Below are 16088 nucleotides of genomic sequence, written 5' to 3' on the forward strand. Positions count from 1 at the left end.
TATAAGCTTAAGATCGGTAAAATCATACCGAACAAGTGAATAAACAAAATCATACATTTTCTTATGCATATTTCAAAACGAATTTATGTTTCTAATATCAACATATTTCCTTGAACTCATTTCTCCCAAACAATGTAATATTAAAATAATGCAAGATCGTTTTCTTGAATAAAACTAAATAAATGCAGCAATGCCTGTGGAACCAATTATTTTATTTGGCCTAAGCTATACACTCTCCATAATGATACAATTGAAAATACAGTGACAGGTGTCATGCAGGATTAATATGGTTGATTTTGGGGAATGGAGTCAATAAGTTTTGCCACTTTCAAAATGAGGTAAGAAAACAAAATAAATCTGTAAACGAATTATCAAGTTAACGTAGAACTTAACTTAATATATGCACTAATTTAGTGCTTCTTGTTTTACTGCAAATAAATATAATCATATTTTGAAATGTTTAAATGTTTGTCAAAGTTTAGTGTTTCGCTGTGAGAGCTAAATGTACATGTTTTATTATTCGATTGCTAGTTACCAGCAAATATTTATTGATGTAAACATTTTATATTAACATTTTGTTTGATGGTTAATGCTGGACGAATAATGACAACTTACCGAATCAAATCAGGTTAATATTATAAAAGTAAATAGTAAAGTTTTCCAAATAAACGTGAAGGAAGATGATTGTTTTTACATTTGAAACAAGCAGTCGTTTGTTATTAAGAGATACAGGTTTTTCAGCGATCTTGCCCTAGGGTTATGAAATGTTTTTGTTATTTCTTGCTCAGTCCTTAACATTGTTGAACGAAATTATCACTAAGATACTTTAATTTTATGTACAAAACATATTATTTCTACAGCAAAACATTAACGCATTTGATGCATTACATATTGAATGCCCCCTTTATTTTAAACAAAATCATACCTGTTACTGTTTATGTGCAAAGAAGTTTGCTTTTTGGTATTAGTACATAATCAGTAATAATAAATTATATTATATTGTATATGGATAGGTTGAGATATATTTAACAGCAGGAATGGAGTCAGACTCTGTCCTTACTACGGGCATCCACATTTATCCACATCTTTAATAATACAATGGGAAATACGAGGACATGCTGAAAAATTAAAGATTCAAAGACGACTTTAAAAACCCGATGCAATATCCGTACACTAAATAATATACTCAAAACGTTTAAAACAAAAACAAACATAGCACAAATGTATCATCCTGTCATTTCATAAATTGCAATTATATTTCACTTCTACGCACTCGAGCTATTGGGTAACCTCCTTGACAACATAATACAACCCACTTCCCTGATGATTGAAGTTATACATTCCTACAACGGCTCGTGTAATTCAAAATCTACTGGTTGTGGATGCACTAACTTTAACTTCACAATCAAATGTATCTTCTACTGCTATTCGTCACGTGTAAATGTATGCTATATGAGTTAAAAGAAAATGTATCTTCTTCTATGAGTCTCAAGCAAATGCATGTTCTACTTTTATGAGTCTCAAGCGAATGCATCTTCTGCACACAACTGTGGGTTCTACATCATGACACCTGAAGGGGAAGAACAAAACACAAAGAAAAAAACAACATCAAAGTAGTTCATGTTTTCAGTCATAGTAGACGTTTTTTATTGTAAGTATCCTGCCAGGATACCTGATATATCAGCAAAACAACATTTTTTCTTTCACATGTGTTTTGAAGATAACGGGTTAGTTCTATTTTCGTATATATTCTTTTTGCATAGGTACCATAGTAACCTTTTATATCAATTCATTTTTAGCCTTTTAGATATGTTCTTAATGGACAATTGATAACTGGGGTGTACCAATTTATAAATAACACTGACACACGCACAATACTAATACTGTTCTTCGAAGGATACTAGGAAGTGCCTTTGTGCATTGTGTACTACAGAACGGAGAATCGTTCTTTTTTGCTTAAAAATAATTGTGTTCGCAAAATACACCAGTTCTAAAGTAAGTAAAAAGGCAGTTTTTGAGTATATGTACTTCTAAAATATGGCTCAAAGTAAGAGGAGGTATCCTGCTATATCAGACAATCATAGCAATATTTAAAAAATAGGCGAAACATGTTATCATCAAACGTCTGAAGATTATGGAAGACGAACTGTTAGATATGTGCTATTTCTTTTATTTGCTAATATAGTTCAGATTAATTCGCATGCGATTAAATGAAGGATTTCAGAAAACTTACGGTTGGCTGGAACTTCATAATTACTGCTTGCTGTATGCGAGTCTGTCTGTTGACTCTCAACTCTAAATAAATACGAAACGCACATTAAGGCTCAGATAACTCCCCACAAACATTTCATGATAAATCAAATGAATCCTTCCCTGAAAAGTTGTCATGACATTTACACAGTTAAGAACCAACGTGATTTTTTATTGTTAAAGTGCACGGCAAAAAATGTAAACAAAAGGTCACACTCAGGTAGTTTTTTTTAAAGATAATGCTTTTAATACTGGGGTAATTTTTGTCCTATAAAGACCATACCCCCCCCCCCCATAAAGATCACTTTCCACGTCATATAACTTTCTCTAAAATCCTAAACTATTTCTGAAAATCTTGTTTGTGATCATTTCCCTTTGAAATAACTAATAGAAATAAAATCAAAAGGCATACAACTTTAAATATAATTACCGTATGAATTACTTACGGCCAATCCCAAAATTAGGAATATATTTGTCAGGCGCCATGTACTTTGACCAAATTTTCAACTCCGAGAAATCAGTTGGTCATGATTTTCATAAAAAGTTTAGGATCAGGGTCATCGCTAGTTGTACAGCTACTGGGTATGTCTTCCATACGAAAATAAGATGTCGTTAAGAGGATATCAGATATCGACACAATCATTTATATGATATCTAAACATGTCGAAACAGAAACGTTCAATACCAGTGCATAATTAAGTCTAATCTGACAATAAAACCTGTAATCGTGTTGGAACGATCAGTTAAACCTTTTTAAAATGAAATTTGTAAGATGTTTAATGTATATTCAGGAATTATTGTGACGATGTATACTCACTGAGTCTGACTCTCTGGAGAGTAAGCTCCTGAAAGCAAGGACAACCAATGCTAATGAGGACAGAATACGACGAGGTCAACGTGTTGCTAAAACTGATATTTATTTTATGTTATTAGTGTTTCTATTGATAGTTTTTATTAAAATTACTGTTACTTGATTCTACACATGCAATTTTAATGGTCAATGTCGATGTGAAGCTGCGTAAGAATATTTACCCAGCTCTGTATAAGCGGCATTTTCCCTGGCGTGAATACGCTCATAAGAGGAGGTTTCATTGTTGGGACTGCCAGCACTAATAATGTTTAATGGAAAAAGAAAAGTCATCTTTACGCCGTTCATTTTGTTAAATTATTTGTATCGGTATCAGCATAATATAGAATTAAACATGAACTAAATTCTTACTTTTTTAAGATATGTGTTTAAAAAAGGCAAAAGCAAATTAATAATACTAAGATGTTCTCCATCTTTCTTTTGGAATGTTAAATGAAATATAATATATAATTAGATATATATTAATTATGTACCAAGATTGTCCAACAGCAGTCATGCCTGAAAAGAACAATGTATGTTTATATAAGGTGATTTGTTTTAGAGAGCGATACTGAATGGCTTGACGCCAGCAAAAGGATTCGGATCAGCTTGCTTTGGGAATGTAAGCCTAGCAGTTACCGCTGATCGTATTCAGCGTATGCGTTTAAGTGGGTTTATATAACGTTAAAATACAATGAATGAATGTGAATTTTTCAACATTGCAGCAGAAGTACAAAATGGTTTATTTTAATGTTGTAGGTAAATTGGGCATACTTGAAGTCAAGGCAATGATTTTTGTCGACATTATCGTTACTATGTTGTAAGATACATAGCCTATTTCAACCAATTAATTGCTTTTCATTCGTAAATATCGACTATCAACCATTTTGGTGTTGGGGAATCTTTATAAGTATCCTGTATCAAACAAAAAATCATTAATCTATATGGTTAATAGTGCTATGGAATAACCAATAAACAGGCTTATTTGTGTTTGTTTGGTATATGACATTGTGATAAGCAAGTCTGTTTGTAAAACAATCACCTATCGCTGTGTATTCCGTTTGCGCTCTGGTAGCCAGGTGTTCGTAAGGTGACGCTGTCTGAGTCTTAACCACTGGATCTGATCTATTTGTTAAAAAAGGCTATTGTTATCATGCATATTTGAACCTTTTGTATATTTCAAAATAAAACTATATATTCTGATCTGTTTATTATTTTGTTTACTGATTTACAACATTTAATACCCTTTCTTGATATGCTGAGATTTTGTAAAATTTTATGCGTTCACATTTATATTTTATTCGAAAAACAAAGAAATCATGATAGGTTGTGTACGTCATGAATAATATTTCATGGAACGTAAGAAGTTACAAAGGGCAAAGATCTAGGCTCAAATGCGTATTTTAATCAACTCAATCAAACTCACATACGTCTATGCCGGGAACCCGGCCTTGGTAATAAGCGAGTGCTACAACCATTGAACTTGCCAGTTAAGCTTGAACTATGCCCACTTTTCGTCAAAATAAAATGCCAAATCGTTTACTTTGGCATTACACATAAGCTACCAGGGACAATATCCACATGGGTAGTAAGTTCGTATTCCTGACTCCAATAATTGTCCAGTTATGCCTCATTTTAACAGCATAATAACAGATTAGCAACGCTCTTGTTCAAGCATTAAACACAAACTTTTGTTAATATACATTGCTTGAATTGCATAATTATACTTACTGCATTTTGGTATTTTTTGCATTGTCTGAAAAAAGAAGGAATGTTTCGAAACACATTTTAAATTAACCCTTAATATGCTGCAATGTTGTAAGTGTAGTTCAGTGCTCACTGCTGAGTTGTTTTGAGTGAATGTTTAATATATCACTCATTGGCTTTAAAATACAATTGATATAATAATACTTGTTCTACAGCATTCAATCTTGCAGACAGTGATGTTGAAATATTCAAGATTTACTTAAGCAGTCAGTAATTGAAATTGATTCCACGGTAACTATGGAGACACATTTCTTGTCTCAAAAATGATAATTTTATTTTGAAAATGCTATTATTTCTTAAAAAACATTTATGTTCATCAATAAAATCCATCCAATTGAAGAATTTTTGGGAATAATGAAGGTTCACATTATAATTGAACGCAACTAATTGAAATAATATGTTTTGGGGTATTATTGAACAACATGTTTTATATGGGCTGTGCTGCAATACAATTGAAAAAGCTGTTTATTTGAGTGAACAATAATAAATAACATAATATGAATGGTTATTGCTAATTACAATTTTTGCATTTAAAGTCTTTGATTAATAATTATTTTATTTTTTGTATAATTTAAACATCTTTAAGGAAATGACTCTATTTTACATCATGATCGTAAGGGATACTTTTATAAATGACAATTAATGTGTTTGGTTAAGGGGTGTTTATTCAACGGTGTTTATTTGTAGATTTTTCCACCTTGTTAAAACCTTAGAGGTATTTTGCCACTTTGTTAGTTTTCCACCTTACACAAATGAGCAGGAGGTGTTTTGTTGAGGGGGGGGGGTAGTTGTCCTTCATCGTTATATATGACCTTGGACTATATAAGGTGTACCTCCATTGGTGTGTTAATGTATAATGTACTGTAACATTCAAGATGACAGCAGCCAGTTGTATAAAAAAGTTATTTCGTTGGTAAGGTGAGTTTGAAACTCACGAATCAAAACTGCATGTTTGTTCTTTTATCATTGTAATAGCAATATTGGTAATTCTGGTTAGATACGGCTCGAATAACATCTTTGTCATTATCATCACATATTTTGTCAGAAATAACTACATATACGTCAATCCGAATCCTAAAATAAAGTTCTTACTCGTTAGCTCGCCCGTTGTGACCCCTTGTTAATATGTCTCTCTCAATCGGTAGATTTTCAAAACCGTGGAAATATGCTAATGTGTGTGCAGTTTTCAAAAAGGGGTATTTCATATTTCCTGTTAACTATTGTCCTATGTTTCTACTTAATACAATGGAAAAGGTGTTCAAAAGGGCAATATATAAACTCTTCTTTAACCGCCCCATACACTTTTTTTTTATCCCGTTCCAGTCAGGCTTTAGGCCTGGCGATTTTACTGTTAATCAGCTTGCATACCTTTACAACACATTTTGTAAGGCATTAGATGATGGCCTTGTGGTTAGAGCAGTATTCTTTAATAAAGTTTGGCACAGTGCCTTGATTGTGAAGCTAAGGAAACTGGTGTCAATGGCAACTTGCTTTTGTAGTTTAGTGACTATCTAAGCAGTCGTAGACAACGTGTAGTTCTCACCGGCTCCATGTCTAGTTTGGTCTTTCTTGAGGCTGGTGTACCCCAAGATTTTATTCACGGTCCCCTTTTATTTTTGATATTGATAAATGACATTGTTGTCAACATTGAAAGTAATGCTAGGCTATTTGCAGGCGCTTCTAGTCGTTATAATTTCGTTGAAGAGCCCTTTAGGGCCACTAAAAGACATACTCCAGAGTGACAATGAAAACATCAGTACATGGGCTGATAAATGGCTAGTCACCTTTAATCCTGCAAAATTTCAGTAAAAACCTACGACTAACGCGTATTTATCCAGATTTGTCGGTGAATGGACAACAAATCTCAGAAATCAATTTGCATAAACATTTTGGCTTGGTTCTTTCTATTGACTGTACATTGCATGAACACTTTGAGTACATCAGAAGTAAAGCCCTTAAACGAATATGCATCATGCGAAAGCTAAAGTTTCGTTTGTTCAGAAAATGTCTAGCAGCTATTAACTTTTCGTACATCCGTCTGATTCTTTAATATGCTGATATTGTCTCGGATAACTGTACGGACTACGAAAAACGAACTTCAAAAGATCCAAAAGAAACTGGTAGAATGGTCTGTGGGGCTACTTAATTAAATTCGATTAATGTTCTCCATGCGGAGCTATGTTGGCCTACTCTGTCATAAAGACGCCTTAATCACAAATTATGTCTCTTTTACAAAATGAAAAATGGCATTGCCACAGCTCTTTCATCCCTTGCACCTTTAAATGTCAGTTCACAGAATAATCCACTAACGAATGCATCTAACATAAGAGCGGTTATGTCACGCACAGATTCTTACTTTTCCTCTTTCTTACCTTCAACTATACGTGCTGGGAATGAACTTCCACAGAATGAACGGGATTGTCGTTCCATTGCAGCCTTTAAGTATGCCCTTCGTAGTCAATTGCCACTATGTCCTCTTTACTATTATTACGGTAACCGCCGATTGCAAGTACTTCACACTCGACTGCATACTATTTTTTGCAGTGGTTTTAAATGTCACCTTTATCGCAAAAATACTATCAACTCTCCTCCTTGCGAGTGTGATGAAATTGAAAGTAGTACTCATTATTTTATGCGTTGTCCTTTGTAAACCGACTCTCGACAAACTTTATTTCGTAATATGTCACAGAAATTAACATTGGTTTCATTTTCTATGGCATTCCAACCCTAAACAACGAGAACAACTCCAACATAGTTGATACTGCTCATTAATGTACACAAGATTCAAAACGTTTCTGATCATTTCCTGACTGGCAAAGTTCCCCCAAAATGGCATGTACCCAACTTTTATTCTAAATATATTTCCACACCCTATTTATATATCCTTTATACAATAACTTGTGCTTAATTTGTATCTATTATATATATCGTGTCTGAACTATCGAACCTACATCTAAACATGCAACCCTTAGTTCTGTTATTTAGCATTAGTAACATACTTTCTCGCATAAAACATATATGTCGTCTAATCGTCAATAATTCGCATGTCTCTGGTAAATGAGTAATTTTATTCATACGGAGAAGAACTCTATAAGCTATGCTTTTGTTCCAATCCATTTCAATACAATTAGACAACATGTGTCTGTGCATATCCTATGTAGTTTGTTTGTATAAAAAAAATATGTTGAAAAAGAGATGTTTAAATCAACTTAATATTCTCTTTGTTAAAATCTCAGAATGTGCTTTTCTGAGATTCAAGCCATTAGTGAATGTGTGTCCTGGCCTTAAGCCTTCGTAAAATGATTATCGTACCTGAGGTTTGCACACAAGGAAACTGATATCTTCTGGAAATGATTAAAACAGCCACAACAATGGCAGCTAGAGCAACAACTCCGCCAACAACTCCACCAAATACTCCGCTGGTTACTGTTCCCGTTGAGCTACATTCTAGAATATATGTAAAAATATAAACGCCAAACGTCATGGTTATGTAAACCTTTTAATATATAACACTGGAAACTACAGTGACAATCTCAGTCTCAGAACATACCATACGGACACTAAACGAGATACTCACGGCGTCATAATACAAAACTGGAATTTAATTTTCTTTCAGATATCTTAAAGTTTAATAATGATTGCATAATTGTACAAACCAGTAGATCAAATGCAAAAAAGATGGGGAAATGGAAACAACTAAGTCATTACTTTGTACCTTTATCAACAACATCTGTGTCATCATGAGACGTTTTGCCTCCAGAATCTGTCAAGTTTAAATGTGAGAGCATAAAATCCTTGCGTTTCGCGTCTTCATACTTGCATTAAGCAAACGCATTTTTTCGAAAATATTTTAAATTCGTTCACAGAAACAAATTCTGCATAGGGAAAATATGTTTTTAATTGTACATTTATGTACCTTAAACATCAGTAATACTAAACGGTAAAGTACAATTAGTGATTTACACTTACAGACAATGAATTTGAAATTCCATCGTTGGTCTACAGGTGTTTCCCAGCTTATGCCAGGAATGTAAACGTAGCACTGAAAATAAAGTCTGTTGTCAGCCATTCTAGTAGCATCCTGGGCCGTCATATTGTATGTCACAGAATCCGTCTGTTTATACACACAGTTGCCCATGGACTGAGGAATACCAAGGACTGCATCAAGACTGTAGTACGGAGCGAGGGGACGGCCAGAAACAATGTTACTCTTCAACCAGCGGATCTGGGCAGTACCGTTGTAGGAGCCGATGTTGGCCGAGCACTCGATCATGACTGTTTGACCCACGTAGAAGGGTCCAATTAAGTCAGAAAGAGCTATTGGGAGTGAGCTACTCAAGCTACTCATGTTGTAGACATTCCTTGTGATGGTGGTAGGTAAAACTAAAGGACAAGAATGCTGTGATTATACAATATGGCATGGGGAAAGTTATGGCACTGAAAAGAAGGTATGAGTATGGTTCATTCAAAGTTCTGAAATGAATTGCTTCAGACTTTCAAGCATTGTTTATACTGAAGATCCAATCTGACTAAAGTGCACAATGTTACTAAAGCAGTTAAGGTTAAAGGTCTAGTTTAATCCTTCTATAAGTGCCCCCCACCCCCCAAAAATAAACACAAAACTGTTCAAAATGTCTGTGCATTGATCTTAATTTAATTGCCTAATTGTCTGATAGCATCTCCGATCTGAATAACCTGCTATGCAGTTTTTAAGGTTTCATTATAGAAATTAACCCTAAATAGCCCTGAGCCAATAAATAAATAAACAGAAAAAACAGAAAATTGGCCCCTAATGTGACATTAGTGCAATTAGCAGAAGATGCACAGCAGAGGAGTGTCATGCCAAACATTCCTTAAACTAGGTCTTTAAGATCTGATGATGACATTGATAATTATGTACAATGTGTGTTCTACATGATCGTGAATTACAAAGACGAATTAAAGTCAATTAAAAGTGTTTTTCGAAAAGTTGTTTTCATTAAAGGTTAATCACTTTTTTTTTTTAAATTGAACATAGGTAGTACCATTTTTATTTAAAAATACACAAATTGACTGACAAAACTCTTTTTAATGATTTTAATATTAATATTTCTTTATAAATAAGAGCAAAAAAGAGCAACGGTGTGATTTCAACCTACACAGCAGAAATTCATATATATTTATATATATGATCATGCAGATGACAGGTGTCTAATATATATATATATATATATATTAAATCTCAGAAACAATACTCGGGTCCCAGCAAAATTTTAGCTAAATGGGCACAAAGCTGCTATCTATGTATATACCTGGCTTATTCAAATCCTTTTAAGATTATCCAAGTTAAAGCCCGGACTAACACCCAGTATGAAAAAATGGTTAAGGGGAGATAACACAATAAAATGCGTGATAGGATTACGGCTCTTGGGCACTATTCTATATATCAGGGTTCATTTTAGTCACATCAGTAGTTTTGAAGTTATTTTAGTGTACACCAGTGTGACGGATGGAAGGACACGCGGAATAGACAGACAGACGCAGTGTCAACAATATGCTTCTCCGTTCGGGGAACATAAAAAGTAATAAGAATGAATTTACCTTGGACATCAAGTTCTTTTGAAATTATACCAGTGCCAGAATTAAATCCGGGTGCAGGTTTGATGTAGACAAGATGACATCTGTACTCCACTGCATTACTACAGGTAATAGAAGAAACTAAACGAGACACGCCCAAGGTACTATCCCGTCCATTACTGCTTGTTGAATCGAAACTTCCCTCTACAATCCAGCCAGAACCTGCACCAGATGCTAATACAGGTTTTTGATATGTGTCTGCATTCTTGTCATCAACATTTTGCAATACAGCCAGGTCCGTAAAGTCTTGGGCATTTGCACTCGCCTGATATTGTATCCTTAATGAACCGATTTTAAACAATTCATTCACTTTGTTAACCATACATACCACCTGGAATCTGTCTGTACTTGAACTGTCAACCTGTATTTGTTTAATGTTTGCACTTTCTCCGTCTCCAATTTTGCTCTGGAATTCAATCTGCAGGCCATTGTCGTCTGAAATAAACAAGAAAATACTTTGGTAAGTAATATGTAAAATGAGATATAATATAAGTAATATGATTTTGATCCGGCCCATCAGTCTGACTATCAAATCTATTCTTGGAGCAAAATGTATAATGTTTTCTCGATCTGGAGAAAAAAGATCCATATCAAAAGTTTAAAAAATTAATTAAAAAAATATGAAATTCAAGGCTTTTTCTCTCCATTTTGGAAAAAAGACACTGGACATTTAAATGGGAAAATTTGGCCATGAAATTAACCATTCCGACACAATTTTATTGCCTCGCTTTAAATGTTTGTGAAATGTTTTCAAAAGACCAAACTATATATCTATGTGTACCTAAGTGTTATGAAAACCATGCTTTTTAATTATTTTCGAATTACATAAAAAAATGATTTTCACTATGGACATAATTAAAAGTAAAGAATGTTTGAGACCAATATATGTTCATATTGTATGGAAATTTGAATGTCATCAAATGATTATGCTTTTGTTGACACTGTGGAAACGAGGCCATCAGGATCACATACCGTTGTCCAACCACCATTGTCCAATTGAGACTGGCACTGAATATAAGTACATTCAAGGCAGTGCATGTCTGATATGTTCATGAAGAGATTGGTAATTTATCGGTATAGCGTAGTATTGTAATATTTATTATCTTTTATTTTTTTGACAAAAAAATAAAAAAACAATTGCTGTGGCAAACTACATTTTAATTGGTAAACTGGAGGATTCCCTAAATAATTGACTGTGCTTAAATCGTCAAATCTTGAAATCAACAAAGAAACCCAAGAACACTTCAATGCCTTATTTTGAAACCTTTTCAATTTTGGGTCCCCGGTACCAGTAGAACAATTTTACTAAAGTGATTCTGACTGGGATTTTCGTCCAATAAGGATATTTGAAAATTATCTCATATTTGGCTTTGTAAATGGGTCCAGTAGTCGTATCCGTTGGAGCTATAGAAAAAACCCTGAACTTGTTTTTTTTTGTTTATTCTGCATCCTAATGAATTGTGTGATTAAAAGTGGTGCAGCTTATTTAATTAAGTTTTTTTTCATCGCATTAAGAGATCAGTATGCAATATTACATGTACCACTCATGATTCATTACAATTAGATAATTACACTGACACAGATTGGTATCACAGCCGTTTCAGATTTATTGAAAGGGAAAAGGAACTACTATTTTCATTATTTTTGCATTTGCAGGAGACAGAAGAGCATGTTCATAATGTTTTTAACAAACACACTTCAAACCATATTCTGTCAAATTATAATGCCCAAAATCTTTGCAGTACAATACTGACTCCACATGTCCTTTTTCTCCTTTAAAGAACTTAGTTTCCTTTTTTGCAGAACCCTGTCCTTTTTAAAACCTGACCCAAACCCTACAACGAGTCTTATGACAATTGTACGACTCAATGGCAGACTCAAGACAAGAATACATAAGAAATGTTGAAATGATAAAAGAATATCCCTGAAAGCTCATTATTGTCATTATTGTAACTAACTTGCTAAAACCCTTGGTCAGCGCCAAGTTTTCCGATGGACAAAGGCCTGCAACCCGCACAAACATAAACACATTTTATCTAGCTATGGTTTACCTTGTTATTATATCATCTCTACTAAACACCAGCTCCACATCTTCGAGCTTTAAACAGAACACGTTTGCTACGGCTTTGCTAAGATTTTGTTACATTATTGTAGGAACTGTGGTGCTAGGATCTATTCTCCTGGTTCTGACTTGATATATTTTGAGATTTGCCAACATTTCAACTACATTTGGGTGCATTATAAGACACACAGTAAAAGAAACCATCTAGCGCAAGCAAATATAACTGTTATGTATTGTTCTTATCCCAGTTCACAACAACAACTTACAAACTCTTTTTAAAAAGGAAATATGCATATATTTATAAAAGTGGTTGCCCTGTTATTCTTGTGATGGCGCTGTGGAGTAGTGGTGGCGCTGTTCAGTGAAATATACGCTGTAATGGTATTTAAAGCCTTTTGAAGGAATACAATAGGGTGAAACTGTTACCATGAATTGTTATAATGCTTGTTTTGCCTATCTGTTGTGAAAAAAGGTTGGTCTACATGTGTTTCCCAGTTCATGCTAAAAATGTACACGTATCATTGAAAATGAAGTCTGTTCTTGGCCGTTCTTCCAGCATCCTGGGCCGTCATATGGTATGTCACAGAGTCTGTCAGATGATAAACACACCTGCCCGCGGACTGGGGATCACCTAGTTCCGTATCAGGACTATAGTATGGAGCAAGGGGACTGCCAGCAAAAATGTTGCTCTTTAACCAGCGGATCTGGACGGTACCGTTTAAGGAGCCGATGTTGGCAGAGCACTTCATCTTGACTTTTTTTCCCACGTAGAATGGTTTAATGGTGTCAAAAAGAGTTAATGGGCGTGAGTTCAAGCCACTCGCGTTCAAAGTTCACAGGTGGTTGGAGTCTAGTTTTCATGTGGAAAATTCTCCTAAACGCCAATAGCTATTTTCAACCACGAATAATTAATATCATATTATTTTACGCTACACTGTATTTAATATTGTATTTATTACTGATTGTTGAATCGAAACTTTCCCCTGGAGCCCAATTCGAACCTACACCAGATGCAAACACAGATGTGCGGTATGTGTTGCATTGGTGCTATCAATATTCTGCAGTATAGCTAAGCCTGTATAGTTTTGGGCATTTGCACTTTGTTTTATATTGTAACTTCAAAGAAGTTATTTTAAACAACTGAAACACATTGTTCACCCTACACATAACCTGGAATATGTCAGTACTTGAACCGTCAACCTGTATTTGTTATTTGTCTGACCTCCTCCAGCCCCAAGTATTCTCTGGAAATCAATCTGCAGGCTATTGTCTAAAAAGAGTTTAAGGACGAACATATTTCGATTATTGCTATACTTAACATACGTTATGGGCATAAAATAAAACAAATCGCTGAGCATATTTAAAACAAGGTTTTGCGCCTGCAACCTCAGATAGCGAGCAAAAATATATGCCTTATTTCTGTGGATGTTTAGCAGTAATTTCCATCGATAACATATTAAGCCTGTTTGGTTCTCCTATGTTTACCCGTATCGATAATTAAACGATCTCGATAAGTCTCTGAATAAAACAATCAAGAAATGTCTTCAGTAATTTTTCAATTGTGGTTGAATGGATTTGGGTGGTTTTAGTGTCATTGTCTCAAAATGTCATGCTATTTAGAAGTAAGTTATTATATAATGCTTATGAAATATTGGTTTAAATGTAGTTGACATCAGCATTTGTTAACAACACTAGAATATTCATCCATCGAAGGCTTTCCTTCAATGTCATTTTGTTTAAACATATAAAATAAAAAATAAAAAATAAACGCTTCTGATTAACAAGGGCAAACCTTTCCGTTTTAAACTGTAATTCAAAACAGCACCTAGGTGATAAAACCGACAGAAACTTGTTTCATACGTTTGTCCAACATCAACTAGCTTTAGATTTTAAATCATACTTACTTAAGGTATAGGACACAGAAATGAAATGGTTATCTGAAGCTACCACTAAACATAATATTAAATTATCATCCATGGTGACGCTATACAATGCTTGTACCATTGCAAAGGGTATAACTCGTTCATAACGAATAAGTTAACATGAATTGATTGAAATTACAGGAAATATTAGTTATTACGGTTTCTATAAGTTCACTTTATTTCAGCTGAAATCGGGCTTAAGATGACTTATCTTGCAGTCTTTCTAATCAATCAAAAGTTTGTGTATTTTTACACATGGAAACCTTTACAAATGAATAAAAAAGAAGATTAGATCACAAGGATTCAATTATTCACATATTTGACAATCGATTACCTTAAACGCAGACCCACTTAACGTGTAACCTCTGTCCACTGTGAGTTTAAATTGAGTTTAGAGCTTTAGTTTAGTATATTTTCTTTATTATTCAAAGTGTTATACAAGTACTTAGATACACTGAATATTCATTAACAAGTCGTAATGAATGAACACGAATGTGATATTTTCTTTTGTTAAAAAAGATGATCTACAGTGCTTAATTTAAAACTTCGTCTTAAGGATTTCTTCATTTATGACGTCACGAAAAGTTATTTAATTTTGCCCAGTTATATTTTAACAATAAGAACCAATATTATTGCATGAGATAAACGTCATTTATACTGTCAACCTAGTTCACTGAAAGAAAGGAAATAAAGAGAACAAGGGTAAGATTATTAAAAAAAAACTATCCAAAAACCTAGACGAGTTATACTCTTTACAGCATATATAGTCAACGTTAAACGTCTGGTATAATATTGCATTGAATACACAATGTACTGATTTGAGATCATCCTGCTTGATAAAACCCTACAATAGTTAGAAAGCAGGTTTGATGTTTATACATATTATCGATAAGATAATCAATTTTGGGTGGTAAAACTTTAATTACTTACTTAATAATGCATTTATGGAAAATATTAATAACACTTTACAGGAATTTAACAGTGTATTTACTAGCTGAAAACGCACACATATAGATAAAAATTCACAGTGTTAAACTTTCTTGTCATAAGGTAGAAATACCGTGTTTTCTGTACATTTCTTTCAAATTAACCACAGTTTCCGTTATCAGTGTTTGGATAATTATTTATTTTTCGGTAAAATAAAACATTTGTATTAATTGTGGAACATCTCATTTGGGAGTAAGAGTGCGTATTACGTTTTGCAGTAGCAAAATTGTTTTAATGACAAACTAAGGCAGAACTAGTTCTAATGTTGTTTTGATTTCATATTATTCAGACATAAATGTCTAGAAGTATAAAATATTATATAATTGGCATCAAAATGTTTTATACCTTGGCCAAATATGGGCATCCCACAGCACAAAACGAAAATAATGACGGATACCGGTAAATCCATTTTGATATTATTTACAAACTTAAACATGTTCAATATTTAACGTCCTTTGTCTGCCTTCGAAGCCTACGATTCGCTTCAGTTTAATAGCTGATTTAACTGAGCCGTATACCATGACAAACTTGATATATCAAGTTTCTATTCTTAATTTAACACCGATTGAGATGAGAAAACGGAAGTTTAAAATCGCAAATTTACAATGATAAATCGTACCCGGAAGAGCTTGATAAA

The 16088-nt window shown here is 33.8% G+C and overlaps 1 protein-coding gene across 1 annotated transcript; it reads right to left on the reverse strand.

Annotated features, from left to right (window-relative positions):
• Positions 1-213: 213 nt before the first annotated feature.
• Positions 214-15859, reverse strand: LOC128235290 (uncharacterized). Its single transcript, XM_052950103.1, has 12 exons — positions 15797-15859; positions 10445-10915; positions 8834-9247; positions 8580-8627; positions 8177-8311; positions 4829-4853; positions 4140-4222; positions 3592-3616; positions 3283-3359; positions 3068-3095; positions 2234-2295; positions 214-1570 (listed from the first exon to the last, which is right to left on the reverse strand). The coding sequence occupies exons 1-12, from the start codon at positions 15813-15815 to the stop codon at positions 1557-1559; spliced, it is 1401 nt and encodes a 466-aa protein (XP_052806063.1). The 5' UTR covers positions 15816-15859; the 3' UTR covers positions 214-1556.
• Positions 15860-16088: the final 229 nt, after the last annotated feature.

Source organism: Mya arenaria, chromosome 5, assembly GCF_026914265.1.
Source record: "Mya arenaria isolate MELC-2E11 chromosome 5, ASM2691426v1".
In the NCBI taxonomy this organism is placed as follows: Eukaryota; Metazoa; Mollusca; class Bivalvia; order Myida; family Myidae; genus Mya; species Mya arenaria.

Excerpts from the sequence above, each read along its gene's own strand:
- LOC128235290 (XM_052950103.1), bottom strand. Across the intron at positions 3,617-4,139 it reads AACGGAATACACAGCGATAG|GCATGACTGCTGTTGGACAA; the intron begins GTGATTGTTTTA and ends TGTTCTTTTCAG. Across the intron at positions 3,360-3,591 it reads ACTGCTGTTGGACAATCTTG|TGCTGGCAGTCCCAACAATG; the intron begins GTACATAATTAA and ends AAACATTATTAG.